Below are 20253 nucleotides of genomic sequence, written 5' to 3'. Positions count from 1 at the left end.
AGCACTGCCCTAAATTGTAAGATGTTAGACTATATTGTGTTACATAACAATGTACTATGACTTGTCATAGAATTGCCCAACAAATAAGTGTATCTCGCATCATGTTTCTACATTCAAATTGTCATAAAGGAAAGAGATCTGGTTTGAACAACAAAAAATATATTGTCTAAAAAGTTTATTATACTAATAAAGAGAACAATTGAATCTACAAAAATTTCATGGAGTATATTAAATAAACACCAATAAATGAAAATCCCAGCAAGATGAGATATTCAAAATTCTGCCTAGTGAAATAAAAAATCTGCAAGGAGTAGTGAAGCCTTACCAAGAAGACAAGAAAATTTAATAAAAACTGTTCCAGATGAACCCAAGGCATACAATTGTGTATGCAATGTACACGGCTGCAAGGAAATAAATCATTGTAAAATACAAAGCACACGTAATGAGCACTACATCTAACCTCTTCCTCCCGAAAAATATTCTTATTGTAGGTACTCAGGTATGTACTCCTCTCTCTCTGAAAAACTAACCACACCAATGGCACCATCAACAAAACTAATACATTCCGTGGTCTGGCTATCAGACATGTAATACAGCTGCATTTTGCACACAAACATCTTGTATGTTAAAGTTCAGCCTCTGATAATACAGTGCTGAGACAAAAGTCAAGAATGTAAAAATTGACATTTATAATAAAGGCATCCTGTAGCAAAAGATCTATTTCAGGGATGTAGAGATCAAGAAAAACACAGATATGTTACAGGTACTTTATAGATTTAGCAATGATAGGAACTTACCTAGCAGTCTGAGTTGGTGGAAACTGAATTACAAGAGCTATTTGGCGAAGAGATCGTAGAGCTGGGGTATAAAGCTCATTGCAGATACAAATAACTGGCCTCTGCAAAATAACTAATCCATCCTTCTTCTTTCCCTTCTTGCCTTTCCCACCAATGTCTTTTCCACTGAGCATGTTTACAAGAAGGTTGATGGATGGCTGCAGAAGACATCTTAACTTTAATTCTCCAGAGCAAGAAATGTTTTTGATTGTACTAGTTTACATGAAGATTTATCAAAGTAGTGAAAGACAAATTGATGGATAGCTGCAGAAGATATCTTAATTCTAATCCTCCAGAGCAAGAAATGTTTTTGATTGTACTAGTTCACATGAAGATTTATCAAGGTAGTGTAAGACAAAAGATATGAAAGGAATGCAACATGATACACCAACCATTCTAAGGAAAAATAATTCTGCTTTAATGCTAGTACTTTGCAGACTCCCGGAAATTCTCGTTCTACATATTCATTCTTTCATAATGCAATAATTGTAAACATTCACACCCTTGATTATCAACAAAAAATTATCTTTTGCAGTCTCACATGTACCTCTATCAGTCAATCCTCCTTACAATTTGACTTTAAGCTTGGACATCCATTTCAAATCTGTGAACTAATCAGACATCCTTTGATCAACATCCTCTTATCAATTTTCCTAATAATAGCAGTTTTCTATTTTCTGGCAGTCCTCTACAGATATGTAAGTTGATTCTATTTTTTCCATACTTAATCACCGTTTTCCACATCAAAAGAAGAGAGGCCACAGTTGCTCCCATCCATTCTCTTACCATCATGTGGAATGCACGGAAACTAAAGCCCCCTATCCACAACCAAGCCCCACAGACCTTTCCATGGTTTCCCCTAACCACTTCAAATGCCCTAATTCAGTCCACTGACAGCATGTCGATCCCTGTATACTACAAAATTTCACTCTATCCCATGCATGTCTTTCACCCTCTTGCATGTTTAGGCCCTGATCACTCATATCTTTTTCACTCCATCCTTCCATCTCCAATTTGGTCTCCCCCTTCACTTTGTCCCCTCCACTTTCAACAGATACATCCTCTTTGTCAACCTCTCTTCAAACTATTTCAGGACACCCTCCTGTTCTCTCAATCACAGTCTTTACAACTCTATCCTTTTATTGCTCATCTAATCACACCATCTCACACCACACACTGTCCTTAAGCATTTTATTTCCAATGCTTCCACCCTCCTCCAAACATCCTCATCTACAGCCCATGCCTTACATCCATATACTGATATTGGGACTACTATACCTTCAAACACACCCACTTTTGTCCTCCCTAATAATGACCTCTCTTTCCACACATTCTTCAATGCTTCCAGAACCTTCACCCCCTCAACCACCTCATTACTCACTCCTGCTTCTATAGTTCCATTTGCTGCTATGCCCACCCCCAGTTATTTAATATACTTCACTTCCTCCAAATTTTCTCCATTTCAAACTGATATCCCAACTATTCTGCCCTTTTACCCTGCCAAACCCCATAATTTTGCTTTTCCTCACATTTACTCACAATTCTATCCTTTCACATACTCTCCCAAACTCAGTAACCAACTTTTAGTTTCTCACCCAAATCTGCCATCAAGAAAAAACAACTGACTCACTTACCAGGCCACCTCCCGCATCCCCTACAGACTGCATACTTGCCCCCTCCCAAGACCCTTATATTTACCTCCCTATCTATGGGAGAAATAAGATAACGGTATGAAATTCCCTGAAACATCATATTACTGCTGTACAGTTAATAACACCAGCAAGCCCTCTAAAATCAATTGAATACGAAACCATTTCACATATAATTGGAACAGGATTAAGTAAGTCAGATGTAAATATTTAGTTACTACCTTAAGCCACTGCAAACTATACCAAACAGTCTATGCTACCAACATAAATCTCATTCATCGCAATCTATTTTCACATATCTAGCCACGGTGTCACTCTCAGATTCCACCTTTCTTTTACTTATAATAATGAATCTCACTAGCATCAAATACAGCTCAGGCAATCAGTGTTGATCTCAATCTGACATACAGTAACACCAAATTCATTAGTATCACAAACAAGAGATAAAATTCACACAAACAAAACAGTATTACAATAAACTACTGAAGGACATATTTGTAATAAAAAGATACTATATAAAAGAACACACATTACAAATAAAGAACATAATGTACCACAAAATTAATATAGAGTGTTTGGGTCCCTTCCCAAGTTATCCCATACAACTCAAAGAGTAAGAATTCCTCACCCGTATATACCTCATGCCAAACTATTTGATTTGTGAATAACATATGAAAGCACTCATATGTGTATGTCACTAAAGGGCATAAAAGCCTTTTTAGTTCATTTTCACTTCCATTGATGGCAGGCTTTCCTTAGATACAAAATATTTCCCTTTCTTAGATCCACATTTGTACTTCATCTTCTTAACCAATGTGGTCTTCTTGATAAACATTAAAAATTTGTACTTTTTTCAAATCTGTCTGAACTGCAAAGACTCAAGTGAAACACTGCTATGAGAGTATTGCTCTATGTAAGGGTTAGAAATCTAAGGCTTTGCCACTAAAGTGTCTACTTCTTTCCCCTCAAAGTTGGCCTTCAGAACTCTTCTTAACTTCTAATGTAAGTTTTTTCTGGTTTCTACAACCTCTCATCTTTTATGATACGAGAACACTTGAAAAATAGGTATCACTTTTTCTTCATTTCCAATAGCCCCTGCAAAAATATGGGTACCAGTGTCCATGAATGGTGCCTTTCTCTAAAAAAAAGATGTTTAGAACTGCACAGTGACATGAATACACTGTGGAGAAATTCTTCCAACAACCCTACCAGTTAGCAATAGCTGGAATACTTGGTACAGAAGCAGGAAAGATAATCAATGTTTCATCCATGGATGAGTTCACAAGATGTTTCATTCTATCATTGGTAACCCTTAAAGGATGCCCATAGCATGGACAGTCCACCAGGGTGTACAGAAAATATCTTTCTTATTAGTTGATAGGTTAGCGTGCAAAAGCAGGAGACGCTATACAGTAAGTTATAATTATCTTTGTGTTGGCCTGGTCCACTGTTGAATGCAGGTTGGAGCAGTATGTGGTTGCATTTCTGTTCGTTCACAAGCCCAAAGAGAGGAACATCTCATGTGCTGGCCTCCCTTCTCCTAACATAATCTTTTACATAACATTCTCTAAGTTACTTTATTTTTTGTATTTCTAATGCTATTCTTCTTTAATTCCTCATCAACTGAGGCATATGATAAGCATTCCTCCTTACTGCTGAAGTCACCAAACAATCCACACATTTTCTACAGGTTCACTGTGTACACATGACCTGCAGGTCAATGGCCATGTGCCTATAATGGTGACGGGAGTGGTACTAAGGAAAGTAGAATTTTTTCCTGCACCTTCCTGTGACAGAAAAGACCTGTATGATGATTCAGCTTAATATCCAAACAAAGATGGGAAAAGTTAGCAAATCATTTGATGTGAGCTGCCATTCCCCAATATTTCATCTAATGATGCATGCTGCCGTTACAGTGTTAAAGACAAATCGCATAATACTTTACTCAGGGCAATACAATGAACAAATCCTTTTTTATCAGGCTTCTAATCACTTACTTTACTTTATGTTCAAGGTGTAAAACAGTTCTAATGAAATGGTACATATTCTGTATGTCTTTCTTAACGTACAAAACCACATGCCTCCAATCCACCCATACTTTAGTCACTACTTTCCTGAATTTCAATCACTAGTGTGAAACAGTTTCTTTGGTTCTTACTTCACTTTACTGCCAGTTCAATTACCTTTCCATCTGAACAAGACATCACACAGAAATCATGTTGGTGGAGTGATTCTACTCTTGTATAGTTTAATTTTTAAGACCAAATCTTTTGGCAAAAAATTGGGGGTTGACCTATACATGGGTAACAGTTTCGTTAGGTTGAAATCCATGCATGATGGGAAGGACTAGGAGCAGCTTTTAGCTTCAGACATGAAAAATATTTACCAGTTACTGCCAGTGGACAATGGAAATGTAAAATATATACCAATTAGTAATGAAAAGCTCTGCAGTGCCTTCAGCAGATGAAGCTCACCAACTTACACTACACTAACTTACCTTACAACTTGCTTTCAGCAGTCTATGTCGAAGTTCTTAGCTCAGGCAAACTTTTCATATACGGTATCAAAGTACCCATAGATTTACAAAAAATACTGGTAACGAAAACCTTTTTGATAATTCACACTTATATAACTATCTGGGAGTGGATCTGGCAGCGGATGGAACCATGGAAGAGGAAGTGAATCATAGGGTGGGGTAGGGGGCGAAAATTCTGGGAGCATTGAAGAATGTTTGGAAGTCGAGAACATTATCTCGGAAAGCAAAAATGGGTATGTTTGAAGGAATAGTGGTTCCAACAATGTTGTATGGTTGCGAGGCGTGGGCTATGGATAGAGTTGTGCGCAGGAGGGTGGATGTGCTGGAAATGAGGTGTTTGAGGACAATATGTGGTGTGAGGTGGTTTGATCGAGTAAGTAATGTAAGGGTAAGAGAGATGTGTGGAAATAAAAAGTGTGGTTGAGAGAGCAGAAGAGGGTGTTTTGAAATGGTTTGGTCACATGGAGAGAATGAGTGAGGAAAGATTGACCAAGAGGATATATGTGTCGGAGGTGGAGGGAAGGAGGAGAAGTGGGAGACCAAATTTTAAGTGGAAAGATGGAGTGAAAAAGATTTTGAGTGATCGGGGCCTGAACATGCAGGAGGGTGAAATGCGTGCAAGGAATGGAGCGAATTGGAACGATGTGGTATACTGGGGTCGACGTGCTGTCAATGGATTGAATCAGGGCATGTGAAGCATCTTGGGTAAACCATGGAAAGTTGTGTGGGGCCTGGATGTGGAAAGGGAGCTGTGGTTTCGGTGCATTATTACATGACAGCTAGAGACTGAGTGTGAACGAATGGGGCCTTTGGTGTCTTTTCCTAGCGCTATCTCACACACATGAGGGGGGAGGGGGATATTATTCCATGTGTGGCGGGGTGGCGATGGGAACAAATAAAGGCAGACAGTATGAATTATGTATATGTCTGTGTGTATATATATGTGTACATTGAGTGGGAGACCAAATTGGAGGTGGAAAGATGGAGTGAAAAAGATTTTGAGTGATTGGGGCCTGAACATGCAGGAGGGTGAAAGGCGGGCAAGGAATAGAGTGAATTGGATCGATGTGGTATACCAGGGTTGACGTGCTGTCAGTGGATTGAATCAGGGCATGTGAAGCGTCTGGGGTAAACCATGGAAAGCTGTGTAGGTATGTATATTTGCGTGTGTGGACGTGTATGTATATACATGTGTATGGGGGTGGGTTGGGCCATTTCTTTTGTCTGTTTCCTTGCGCTACCTCGCAAACGCGGGAGACAGCGGGAAAAAAAAAAAAAAAAAAAAAAAAAAAAAAAAAAAAAAAACATTGAGATGTATAGGTATGTATATTTGTGTGTGTGGACGTGTATGTACATACATGTGTATGTGGGCGGTTTGGGCCATTCTTTTGTCTGTTTCCTTGCACTACCTCGCTAATGCGGGAGACAGCGGCAAAAAAAAGAAAAAAAAAAAAAAAAAAACTATCCACCTCAATCTCATATTGCTTACAACAATACACAATGCACCAACAGCTGTTGAGTGTTGGCAAAGTTCCCAGGGCAGATCTGCTTCATCATAGCAAGCCCAAGGTAGCCAAATGCATGATAAGTCACGGTATGGTAGCACAGGACGATGTAAAACGTACAGTATTCATTTTTACGTTCATTTATAGGAATAACAATTTTTGTTCATTAAATTTGAAACATCAATTTTTGTTAACTTTATTTGAAACAAATGAAAACTACGTTACCATATTTCTGAATATTTTCATTAAAATCCATCAAAATCATTTTCCATGTCATCATCTTCAGCACCAAACAGCTCCTCCCAGTCCTCCCCCTGAACAGCATCATCATATGGCTCAACATCATCATCAGCCACAGGATCATCACTATCTTCATTCTCAATCATGCTGTCATTAGCCTCATAATCCCACAACAAGCCATTTTATATAAAGTTCCATCAAGATCATTCCAAATACCATATTTCTTAGAAGATTTCACTGCAGTTTCTGGTCTGATTGTATCCCAGGCCTCTACAATACATTCACATAATGTTGCTAGTGCTGGAGCTTGGATGTTGACTTGTTTTGTGTATGTCTTATCTCCAAATGTTCCACTTCACTCTCATTGCATCTTTGAATGGTTTGTTTTTGGAAAAATCCAGTGAGTGGACAAGAATTGTCAATCCACCAGGAATCACAGGTATATCAGTGTTTTCCTTCCTAATCCCAGCAGTAACACTGTTTAAAGATGTGACCAAAACATATGCCACAAGGAAGACTTTTTCTGTGTGTAGTCCCCCTGGTCAAAAGTTCCAGACTTTTTTCTGCCATGTTTGTATGCCGCCTTCATCCATCCATCCTTTCTCATGCACAAGGATAATTATATCTTTTGGAAACATCTGCTGTCAGCCATACATGATTGCAAAACTGTGAATCTTGATTTTTCATGTACAGTAGTTTTAACTGCTCTATTCACTGTTTGACTGACTGGCATATCAAAATTCATGGACCTTTCGTCCATGTTTCCAACACACAAAAGTCTATATGCATTCCTGTGGAAGACGCTGTGAGATATCCATTCTCCATCTCAGTGCAAAAAATTTTTCTTTTCATAAATCTTGTGCACCAACCATGGTTCACCTCAAAATTTGTGATACCTAATTTCCTTGCTAGTTTCAATGCAAAGATTTGAATTATTTTCTAATCTTTTTCAGTGAAAAACTAAAATCACAAGTATATTTTACCCTAACTGTGCCTGAATTAATATATTCTCAGAAATCAATAGTAGTTTTGCTGAAATGGGATGTCTTTCATTGTAAAATAGGATAAAATATGTGACAAAAACAAAAGACTTTACCTAACCTTCTGATGTTCAAGAGATGTTACTTGTTTTATTAATAGTTTTTGGTTAAAATACTGTTATATTTCAATGATATTCATTCATACTATGCTTGATATAATCATTCATGGAAATGATATATCTCCACATAAATGACATACATATTACAGGTGACAGTGGGATAAAATCATGACAAAAACAATCGACTCACTTTCTTTCCTTGTTCAAATTTTTTTTACCATAATCACTTTTCAAATGATTTTCAAGTTTAAAAATTTTTCTATTATAATAATATTCTATCCTAACTGACTTGAATAAATACTTGAATGGACATATACAACCTTTTTGCAGAAACTATCCGAGTTTCAGTGTAATGTGCTGTAATAACCAATGGTAAACAATTTGCCTTTGGTGTTTGGTGTTTCAGGCTCAGCAACCCTCAGTTTATGGGACATAGTGTTTTTCAAAGAGGAATTTCTAAAACAAGTTTTATATGCCAGAAAATATGGGGCTTTATTCCCCTAATGTGATGTTTCATCATCCTCAAAAACTCAGCCAAAAATCAAGGGTCAACCTATACACGAGGCAGACATATAGACAAGTATATATGGTATATCATTTCTATATGCCTTAACAAAGACATGATTCTTTTCCAACAAAATCTTTTTCTTCCAAACAAAGCACTTTGGGAGGATGCATCAACAGAATACACAAATGCATGGTCTATAAAGTAGTGAAGTCAAATAAAAATTTCTAACAAATCCAACTACATTAAACCAACTGAATGGTTGTTTTACTTCAGTCAACTTCATCTTCTGTCTACTGAACAATTACAAAGCTTACCTGTTGGTGGTGATTAGGCATAATAACTGCATTAGATACATAATCTACCTTACAGGAATATAAATATCTTGAAAAAAAAAAAAAAATACAACTTACAGGAGGGGCACCATCAATTTCATCTATGATCAAACAGTTTGGTCGTGGGTCGGGTCCTAACACTGACTTCATTGATGTTGCATTTTCCAAGTTAGTTCGAAATGTATCAACTGATCTATCATCACTGGCATTCATTTCTACCACGTTGTACCCTGCATGACGGGCAATAATGTGAGCTAGGGTGGTTTTCCCTAAGCCTGGTGGTCCACAGAGGAGGATAACCTGTTGAAAAAGGTACATAAGATTACACACACACACACATATATATATATATATATATATATATATATATATATATATATATATATATATATATATATATATATATATGGTGGTGGAGGATGTGTGGATCAGGTGTTTGCTTTGAAGAATGTATGTGAGAAATACTTGGAAAAGCAAGTGGATTTGTATGTAGTATTTAAGGATCCGGAGAAGGCATATGATAGAGTTGATAGAGATGCTCTGTGGAAGGTATTAAGAATATATGGTGTGGGAGGCAAGTTGTTAGAAGCAGTGAAAAGTTTTTATCGAGGATGTGGGGCATGTGTGCGTGTAGGAAGAGAGGAAAGTAATTGGTTCTCAGTGAACGTAGGTTTGCAGCAGGGGTGTGTGATGTCTCCATGGTTGTTTGGTTTGTTTGTGGATGGGGTTGTTGGGGAGGTGAATGCAAGAGTTTTGGAAAGGGGGGCAGGTATGAAGTCTGTTGGGGATGGGAGAGCTTGGGAAGTGAGTCAGTTGTTGTTCGCTGATGATGCAGCGCTGGTGGCTGATTCATGTGAGAAACTGCAGAAGCTGGTGACTGAGTTTGGTAAAGTGTGTGAAAGAAGAAAGTTAAGAGTAAATGTGAATAAGAGCAAGGTTATTAGGTACAGTAGGGTTGAGGGTCAATTCAATTGGGAGGTGAGTTTGAATGGAGAAAAACTGGAGGAAGTGAAGTGTTTTAGATATCTGGGAGTGGATCTGGCAGCGGATGGAACCATGGAAGCGGAGGTGGATCATGGGGGGGGGGGGATTCTGGGAGCCTTGAAGAATGTGTGGAGGTCGGGAACATTATCTCGGGGAGCAAGGGTGGGTGTGTTTGAGGGAATGGTGGTTCCAACAATGTTGTGTGGTTGCGAGGCGTGGACTGTGGATAGAGTTGTGCACAGGGGGATGGGTGTGCTGGAGGTGAGATGTTTGGGGACAATGTGTGGTGTGGGGTGGTTTGATCGAGTGAGTAACGTGGGGGTAGGAGAGATGTGTGGAAATAAGAAGAGCGTGGTTGAGAGGGCGGAGGGGGGTGTTTTGAAGTGGTTTGGTCACATGGAGAGGGTGAGTGAGGAGAGATTGACCAAGAGGATATATGTGTCGGAGGTGGAGGGAACGAGGAGAAGAGGGAGACCAAATTGGAGGTGGAAAGATGGAGTGAAAAAGATTTTGTGTGATCGGGGCCTGACATGCAGGAGGGTGAAGGTATAAGCGAGGTAGCGTTAAGAACACAGGAAAAACAAAGGCCACATTCATTCAGACTCAAGTCTCTAGCTGTCATGTGTAATACACCAAAACTACAGCCACTTATCTACATCCAGGCCCCACAGACTCTTCCATGGTTTACCCAAGACAACTCATATGCCCTAGCTCAATCCACTGATTGCACATCAACCCTGGTATACCACATCGTTCCAATGCACTCTATTCTTTGTACGCCTTTCACCCTCCTGCATGTTCAGGCCCCGGTCACTCAAAATCTCTTTTACTCCATCCTTCCACCTCCAATTTGGTCTCTTGCTTCTTGTTCCCTCCACATGACACATATATCCTCTTTGTCAACCTTCCTCACTAATTCTCTCCATATGTCCAAACCATTTCAACACACCCTCTTCTGCTCTCTCAACCATGCTCTTTATTTCTACGCATCTCTCTTACTCTTTCATCACTTACTTGATCAAACTACCTCACACCACATACTGTCCTCAAACATTTCATTTCCAATATATCCATCCTCCTCCGTACAACCCTATCTATAAACCATGCCTCCCAGCCATATAATATTGTTAGAACTACTATTCTTTCAAACATATCAATTTTTGCTCTCTGAGATAAAGTTCTCTCTTTCCACACATCCTTCATTGCTCAGAATCTTCGACACCTTTCCCACCCTGTGACTTACTTCCGCTTCCACAGTCTCACTCGCTGTTAAGTCCACTCCCAGATATCTAAAACACTTCACTTCCTCCAGTTTTTCTCCAATCAAACCTACATCCCAATCAACTAGTCCCTCAAACCTAGTGAACCTAATAACCTAGCTCTTATTCACATCTACTCTCAACTATCTTTCACACACTTTTCCAAACTCAGTCACTAACTTCTGCAGTTTCTCACTCAAATCAGCCACCAGTGCTGTATCATTGGCGAACAACAACTGACTCACTTCCCAGGCCCTCTCATCCCAACAGACTGCATACTTGCCCCTCTCAAAACTCTTGCATCTACCTCCCTAACCACCCCATCCATAAACAAATTAAAACAACCATGGGGGCATCACACACTCCTGCTATCGAAGGTAAAAGAATCAAAAGTTTTTGATTCATTATTCAAATGATCCCAATAAATTCTACCTTGCTTAGGGAAGCCAATACAAAAGCCATCTCCATATTGTAGCAAAATTTTGATTTCCATCAACTTTCTTTGATCCTTTCAATGTCATTTTTTCACAAATCTCTCTAGTTCTTCAATATGCAACTATAGACAAGCATCTCTGAGCATCAGTAAATTCAGCAATGAAGGACTACTTCACAACTACTAACCTTCTGCATTGGTCGATTTTGATCATCAAGTTCATCTATCACTTCTGGTTTGTTTTTTTGAGGAAATTTCTTGAAGCCTTGATCTGAAAATTGTGAAAGTCAGCACATGTACCACCAGTATCAATTTCTCATTGGTTATGGATTAGTACTGCACAAAGCACACCAAGTGCATAAATAATAAATAAGCTTATTACTGTAATGAAAAATTTTCTCACCTTTGGAAAGATCTTTTTTCTTTTCTTCTTTTAGCCGAGGTTTCTTATCAACACCAAAAACAAGTTTATCCCATAGTTTTACCCAGTGAAGTACTGTGCGATTTGTTGACTGAAAATAAAGATAAAAATGATAGATCTTTTAAGAATCAACTTGATACTTCCTAACACATTTCATCACCTCTGACAATTATCAGTTACATATAATACTGTACATTAGTATATATGTACTGTATGGGAAGGAGTTTTACACTTGTGAGGCCCCACCTCATAAACACTCTCTATTGTCATACAAATTCTTACATCTATGTATGCTACTTGCATTAATTATGTCCTCAATCATCTTATTCCATTCATCCACCACTCTTATTCTGAAAAAAGTACTTCTCTGCATCTTCTTTGATAAGTTTCTTGCTAAAATGCATGCTATGTTCTCTGTGTGCATGCAACTACCCACTTGAAATTAGCTTAAGGTATCTGTGCAGTATAAGAGGGGAGTCCCACACTCATGGAGCCCCATTCCTTAAACTTTCTCCACTATCATTCAGCTTTTTTTAACGTCTTGAATTTATCTTTGACATCACTCTTGAACTAATGATCAAGCACCTATTCACAAAGATACCACAAAAACTGTTGATCAAAACTAAACAAAAGATATGGTAATGTAGGCTTGAGGGTTTTCCTTCCTTACTAACATATGTTCTGGCTGGCATTCTTTTCCAAAATAAGCAACTCATACAAACTAAACAACTGTTGAGATGTGTAACCTCCTTCCTCAATATTTTTCCCTACATACAAAAAGCAACACATAAAACCAGAGGTAACTGTAGCAAAATTGAATATGATGGCAATTGGGTTGCAAACTGAAATAATCTGCCAGCTAATAGGATACAAAGTGGATATTATTTTGTCATGACATCATTAATTCATTACTATCATTATCATCATAATCATTGTTATTATTTAAAATCATTATCATTACTACCATTATAATACCTGATCGCCATTTCCTGCATCAGCGAAGTAGCACCAGGAAACAGATGAAGAAAGACCCATCTACACAGATACATATACACATACACGTTTGGTTAACAGAGAAGAGTTAGTGAAAGCTTTGCAGAAGATGAGAGCTGGCAAGGCAGTGGGTTTAGATGGCATTGCAGTAGAATTTATTAAAAAAGGGGGTGACTGTGTTGTTGACTGGTTGGTGAGGATACTCAATGTATGTATGGTTCATGGTGAAGTGCCTGAGGATTAGCGGAATGCATGCATAGTGCCATTGTACAAAGGCAAAGTGGATAAAGGTGAGTATTCAAATTACAGAGACATAAGTTTGTTGAGTATTCCTGGGAAATCATATGGGAGGGTACTGATTTAGAGGGTGAAGGCATGGACAGAGCATCAGATTGGGGAAGAGCAGTATGGTTACAGAAGTGGCAGAGGATAAGTGGATCAGGTGTTCGCTTTGAAGAATGTATGTGAGAAACACTTTGAAAAACTAAGGAGAAGGCATATGATAGGATGCTCTGTGGAAGGTATTCAGAGGATATGGTGTAAGAGGTAAGTTGATAGAAGCAGTGGAAAGTTTTTATCGAGGATGTAAGGCATGTGTACAAGTTGGAAGAGAGGAAATTGATTGGTTCCCAGTGAATGTTGGTCTGTGGCAGGTATGCATGATGTCTCCATGGTTGTTTAATTTGTTTATGGATGGGGTTGTTAGGGAGGTGAATGCAAGACTTTTGGAGAGAAGGGTAAGTACACAGTCTGTTGTGGATGAGAGGGCTTGGGAAATGAGTCAGTTGTTGTTCGCTGATGATACAGCGCTTGTGGTTGATTTGGGTGAGAAACTGCAGAAGCTGGTGTGTGAAAGAAGAAAGCTGAGAGTAAATGTGAATAAGAGCAAGATTATTAGGTTCAGTAGGGTGGAGGGACAAGTCAACTGAAAGGTAAGTTTGCATGGAGAAACACCGGAGGATGTGAAGTGTTTTAGATATCTGGGAGTGGATTTAGCAGCGGATGGAACCATGGAAGCAGAATTGAGTCACAGGGTGGGAGAGGGGGCAAAGGTTCTGGGAGCGCTGAAGAATGTGTGGAAGGTGAGAGCGTTATCTCGGAGAGCAAAAATGGGTATGTTTGACAGAATAGTGGTTCCAACAATGTTATATGCTGCAAGGCGTGGGCTACAGATAGGGTTGTGTGGAAGTGGGTGGGTGTGTTGGAAATGAGATGTTTGAGGACAACATATGGTGTAAGGTGGTTTGATTAAGTAATGAAAGGGTAAGAGAAATGTGTGGTAATAAAAAGAGTGTGGTTGAGAAAGCAGAAGAGGGTGTATTGAAATAGTTTGGTCACATGCAGAGAATGAGTGAGGAAAGATTGACAAAGAGGATATATGTGTCAGAGGTGGAGGGAACAAGGAGAAGTGGGAGGCCAAATTGGAGGTGGAAGGATGGAGTGAAAAAGATTTTGAGCGATCGGGGCCTGAACATATAGGAGGGTGAAAGGTGTACAAGGAATAGAGTGAATTGGAACGATGTAGTATACTGGGGGCCACGTGCTGTCAATGGATTGAACCAGGGCATGTGAAGCATCTGGGGTAAATCATGGAAAGTTTTGTGGGGCCTGGATGTGGAAAGGGAGCTGTGGTTTCAGTCCATTACACATGACAGCTAGAGACTGAGTGTGAACGAATGTGAACTTAGTTGTCTTTTCCAAGTGCTACCTCGCAAGTGCACGGGGGTAGGGGGTGCCAATTCAATAAACTAAGACTTGGACTGGATATTTCAGTGGGGTAAACAAAATCTTGTCAAGTTTAATGCCTCCAAGACCCAATTTCTAAACATCCCTCTTTCGAAAACTTCTCACAACTCTCGTCTCTCCTTTGAAGGTTCTGTAATTCCACCTCTCGACTCAATAAATATACTTGGTATTCCAGGAAATCAAACATTACAGGAATAGCTAAGTTTGCCTCTAAAAAATTGGGTGTCTTGTTTAGCTGTCAAAACTTCTCTTTTGAACAGTTGCTCCATTCATACATGGGATTGATTTATCCTTGTATGGAGTACTTCCCTCACATTTGGGGTGGTTCTAGCTCTGTATCCTTACTTGACAGAGTTGAAAGTGATCTGCCTTATAATCTGTCCCAGGCTAACTTCAAAACTTGACCTCCTTTCCCTCTTCTATGGGTATTAATTTGGTTTTTCCTACCGATTGCTGGCTGCTTGTGTGCCCACACCACTAGCTAGACCACACAAGCTGCTGTATCACATGATTATTGTGTGGCCATCAGCAACTCAAGGGTGGGCTATTTTGACAATTGGCTCTTTCCCTACAGTTCCAAGCTTTAAAACCCTCTACCTTCTCATGTCTTTCCCAATGACTATAACCTGGCACATTTTTAAACACAAGTTTTTCACTTCTCAAAAATTCGTAAATACTTCCCCTTGTCTTTTCTTTTTCCATTTCATAATTCTCTCTATACTTCAATTAGGGTCTGGCCTTTATGTGGAATTTTGTCAGTGACTGGAGCCTTATACATAAAAAAACTAGTACATACACATACTCAAACATATATACATATTTATACTTGCTTACCTTCATCTATTCTCAGCACCACCCTGCCCCACAAGAAACAGTAATACCAACACCAGCATCAGCAAGGTAGCACCAGGTAATAGACGAAAAAAAGCCACATAAGCTTACACTCATCCTCTAGCTGTCAAGTTTAATGCACCAATACCACAGTTCCCTATCCACACCGAGGCCCCACAGACATTTCCATGGTTTACCCCGGATGCTTCAAATGCCCTGGTTCAGTCCACTGACAGCATATCAACCCCAGTATAACACACCATTCCAATTCACTCTATTCCGTGCACATCTTTCACCCTCCTGCATGTTCAGGCCCTGATTGCTCAAAATCTTTTTCACTCCATCCTTCCACCTCTAATTTGGTCTCCTGCATTTCCTTGTTCCCTCCACCTCTGACACATATATCCTTGTCAACCTTTCCTCACTCTTTTTCTCTGTATGTCCAAATCTTTTCAATACACCCTCTTCTGCTCTCTCACCACACTCTTTTTATTAACTTACATCTCTTATCCTTTCTTTACTTACTCAATCAAACCACCTCACACCACATATTGTCTTCAAACATTTCATTTCCAACATATCCATCCTCCTGCGTACAACCCCATCCATAGCCCATGCCTCGCAACCATATAACATTTATAACATTAATACATGCATAAATACAAAAATAACTTAAATATCCTAAAATCTTATCACCGAAGGAAAAGACTATTCTGTATATTACAAATGCAAGGTATAGAATATAAATTTTCTGATGTGTTTCGAGTAAGAAGCACACAACTGCAAGCTGGGATGTCGTCTAATTCTAGTGTTTCAAGTACAAAAGTCTCAAGCTGAAAAATCACATCTTGGGAAACGGGTCCATATGATAAGGAAAGCACCCTACCTTATATCAAGATTGTTTTTCACTTCAACATGAAAGACATTTTCTTTTCCAGTACAAAATTAAAAGGTACTTTAAAAAAACATCCCAAGCACATCCAGTGCATAACTACTCAGTATCTTCACATTATTATCATCTAATCCCATAAGTCACAGTTGCCCTTTTTTCTATTCTTTTCTTTCAGATTCTTCATTAATAGTTTCTAGTGGTTCGAAGTCAAAAATATTCAGAAATTTAAATACCTACCTCATCACTGAGTAAGTGAAGATAATGCTCTGGTTTAAACTTTTCCACCCAAAGTGCCTCTTTGTTAGATTCGACTTCTTCCTCCATACCAGACTCCATGCCAGAGTCCTCAGCCTCTTGAAGGCATGCAGCCCTTTTGGCATCTTGCCGAATTTGCTAGAAAGGGAAAAATAAAAGATAAAAACAAGGGCCCTGAGAAGAAAAATCTTGAGGGGAAACTATCTCCATGAGTTGTGGTAAAGAGCCAGAGAAAATTACAGACTATACTCACTATAACATGTACGCCTTTCACCCTCCTGCATGTTCAGGCCCCAATCACTCAAAATTTTTTTCACTCTGCCCTTCCATCTCCAATTTGGTCTCCCCCTTCTCATTGATCCCTCAACTTCTGACACATATATCCTCTTTGTTAACCGTTCCTAACTTACTCTCTCCTTATGTCCACACCATTTCAGCACACGTGCTTCATATCTCTCGACCCCATGCTTTTTTCTTTTACTACACCTTCCATATACCCTTTTCTTTCTTACCCAAGCAAATCACCTCACACCACATACTTTCCTCAAACATTGGTTTCCAACACATCAAACTGTACATAAGATAAATTGGATGTATAAAGGGACATATTTCATTCTATTAAAATGCTTTCAAGCCCCTGTTGTGTCACTGGTCTCTTCCTCTTAGCACTCATAGTGAAATAGAAGAGAAGAAAGAAACATCTGTCAAAGGAGAAGTACAATTATGAATATATGGATGTAATGGTGCTCATAACTTACACATATGTAAATATGATGAAAATTCAATAATTCTCAATCAAAAGGATACATTGGCACTTTCACCAGACTACTGCTTATGTGCTTGAATTGTTCTTGTCCTGCACCAAAAAGGCAGTGCAGCTGATTTTCTGCAGTCGTTCATAGTTATAATGACTATAGACAATCAATGTGGAAGAGGAAATATTATTTTGAAAGCCATGGATAAAAGTTGATTACTACAAATCATGACAAATACTGTCCACTTTTGTTGATTCGTGCAGTAAGAAGGTGAAAGCTAAAATCACCAAAAACTTGTTGAAGTATACCAGTATTTTTGCTTTGGAGACCACTACTTTGGGACCAGAGATGAAATTACACTTGAAAGAAACATGGCATCACCTAAAATTGCTAAATTTTGAGTCCTCAAGACTTTCTCATTCTGGGATGTACTGGAATGTGTCTGTGACAGTCCAGATGTTTAACTGTCAGGTCTGGTGGATGCTATATGCAGTGGTCATCTTGAAAAGAACAATAGGGATACAAAAGGTGAATCTGGTAGCAGCATGTCATGACAGCGTGCATCCTTGAGCACAGTGACCTTTGACGTGCTGGAAGTGAGTAGGTCAATGACATCACCCTGGTGGCAGTCGCTGACTGGCCAAGGACAGGCATGATATAAGTGAACTGCAGTGATCATGAATGACTGATTAGTGAAGGCTAAATGAAGGCTAACACTTGCTCACAAGAAATACTAAGGTTTAATAGGTCCTGATTTTAATAATCCTATTAAATATCTCACATTTGTGGGACAAACCACAGGGAAGAAAAAACTACCTCATTTTCTGCCCGTGCTTTTAGTATGGGATATGGTGTGTTGAGAAAACATGTCGTCTTTTGAGCAGCAGCTACAGAAGAGATTTGACTGTCCCATTCCTCTTCTTCTACTTTGGTCAGGTAGAAACGTTCACCAGTCTCTGTTGTGATTGCCTGGAAAGCTTGATCTGGCACATGTAGATGTACCCGTGCAGTGTGTTTAGACCTAAAAATAAAAGAATCTAATTCTCACTCAGCATTTTGAAATCTAAATAAATATATCAAGGAAGTTTGGATATACAACTGACAGAGAAGAGAATGGCTGAATCTAAATATGCCAAAGTTATAACATTTAAGGATGATTAAGGTCTGGAGGTGAAAATATCTTTGGATTTATCAAACAAATCAGAAGTTCTGAAGGTATGTTTGAGGACAATGTGTGGTGTGAGGTGGTCTGATCGAGTAAGTAATGAAAGGGTAAGAAATATGTGTGGTAGTAAAGATAGTGTGGTTAAGAAAGCAGAGGAGGGTGTTGAATGGTTCAGACATAAGGAAAGAATGAGTGAGGAAAGGCTGACAAAGAGGATATATGTATCAGGGGTGGAGGGAACAAGGAGAAACAGGAGACCAAATTGGAGGTGAAGGGATAAAGTGGAATTGGGGCCTGAACATGCAGGAGGGTGAGAGGTGTACAAGGAAATAGAGTGAACTGGAATGATGTGGTATACCGGGGTCAACATGCTGTCAATGGACTGAATCAGGGCATGTGAAACATCTAGGGTAAACCATGGGAAGGTCTGTAGGGCCTGGATGTGGATAGGGAGTGGTTTCAATGCATTCCACATGACAGCTAGACTGAGTATGAATGAATGTGGCCTTTTTTTGTTTTCCTGGCACTACCTTGCTGATGCAGGGGGTGGTAATGCTGTTTCCTGTATGGGAGGGTGGCGCCGGGAATGGAGGAAGGCAAGCAAGTATGAATATGTGCAACCATATATATGTCTATGGCCATGTACATGCATGTATATGTATGTGCATGTGTATATGTTGATATGTACATGTATATGTATGGGGATAGGGGAGAAAGAATACTTCCCACGTATTCCCTCCATGTCGTAGAAGGCGACTAAAAGGGAAGGGAGTGGGGGGCTGGAAATCCTCCCCTCTGTTTTTTTTTTGTTTTTTTTTTCCAAAAGAAGGAACAGAGAAGGGGGCCAGGTGAGGATATTCCCTCAAAGGCCTGTCCTCTGTTCTTAACGCTACCTCGCTATCGCGGGAAATGGCGAATAATATGAAAGAAAGATGTATATATGTGTGCATATGAGTGGATGGGTCTTTCTTCATGTTTCCTGGCACTACCTCACTGGTGCGGGAAACGGTGATCAAGTATAAATAAAAATAATAATAATAATAATAATAATAATAATATTAATAATAATAATAATAATAATAATAATAATAATAATAATAATAATAGGAAGAAGGAAAATGAAGGAACAAGTACAGAAGAAAGATAAGAACGTAAAGGAGAACAGACATATCAATGCCATAAGGAAGTTCTTAAAGTACAGCCAAAAAGAGCATATTAGTATAGACTGTGGTATACTAAAATTTCAGTTACTTCTAATTCAGTTAAATGGGGTATAACAAACCTGATATCACTGGCTGATGGTGCAGATTCTAGGAACTCACTGGTATGCAGACTCTTACGAATATCTATGATACGTTCAATTAAGGAAAGATCTGCTTCATGTGCTGCTAAATCCAGTGTTGGGTCCTTGATACCTATATTCACTTCTGGTACCAGCACTTTGTGCCTCTTCTTTCCTAAAGAAAAAAATATAAACTTTTTTTTTTTTTTACATATGTAGAACACATACCAACTGAATTGTCACAAGGCTAAAATGTTTCCCTACATAACTTTTCAACCCCAAAGCATACTTCCTGTAAAAATACTCACTATTTCCCATGGAATCTTCATTCAGGAACTGTTCTATGTCATCTTCAAATGCATCATCAGCTGGTCTTTTCTGTGCATTACAACTTCTGCTGCTATTCTCACTTAGCTGAGTCATCCCAGGAACACCTTCAGTAATGAATAATAAAAACAATGCTAAACTTTTTGGAAAAGAAAACTTCAACTCAAAGTCTGTTTTTGCTTCCTGTTAATATCTATGGACATAC

General features: G+C 39.0%; 1 protein-coding gene across 4 annotated transcripts in view; it reads right to left on the bottom strand.

Moving 5' to 3' along the window:
* Window positions 1-20253, bottom strand: part of cutlet (chromosome transmission fidelity protein 18 homolog) — a 51535-nt gene that overhangs the window by 25887 nt on the left and 5395 nt on the right. For all 4 annotated transcript variants that reach the window (XM_071656925.1, XM_071656927.1, XM_071656926.1 and 1 more), the window contains exons 3-10: window positions 20030-20155; window positions 19722-19896; window positions 18091-18295; window positions 16502-16657; window positions 11785-11893; window positions 11570-11652; window positions 8784-9005; window positions 798-994 (exon numbers count right to left, since the gene is read on the bottom strand). In XM_071656925.1, the coding sequence (XP_071513026.1) occupies window positions 798-994; window positions 8784-9005; window positions 11570-11652; window positions 11785-11893; window positions 16502-16657; window positions 18091-18295; window positions 19722-19896; window positions 20030-20155 (1273 nt within the window). The remainder of the gene's footprint in view (window positions 1-797; window positions 995-8783; window positions 9006-11569; window positions 11653-11784; window positions 11894-16501; window positions 16658-18090; window positions 18296-19721; window positions 19897-20029; window positions 20156-20253) is intronic.

This window comes from Panulirus ornatus, chromosome 64 (assembly GCF_036320965.1).
Source record: "Panulirus ornatus isolate Po-2019 chromosome 64, ASM3632096v1, whole genome shotgun sequence".
Lineage (NCBI taxonomy): Eukaryota > Metazoa > Arthropoda > Malacostraca > Decapoda > Palinuridae > Panulirus > Panulirus ornatus.
This window is presented reverse-complemented; position numbering and strand designations above follow the sequence as displayed.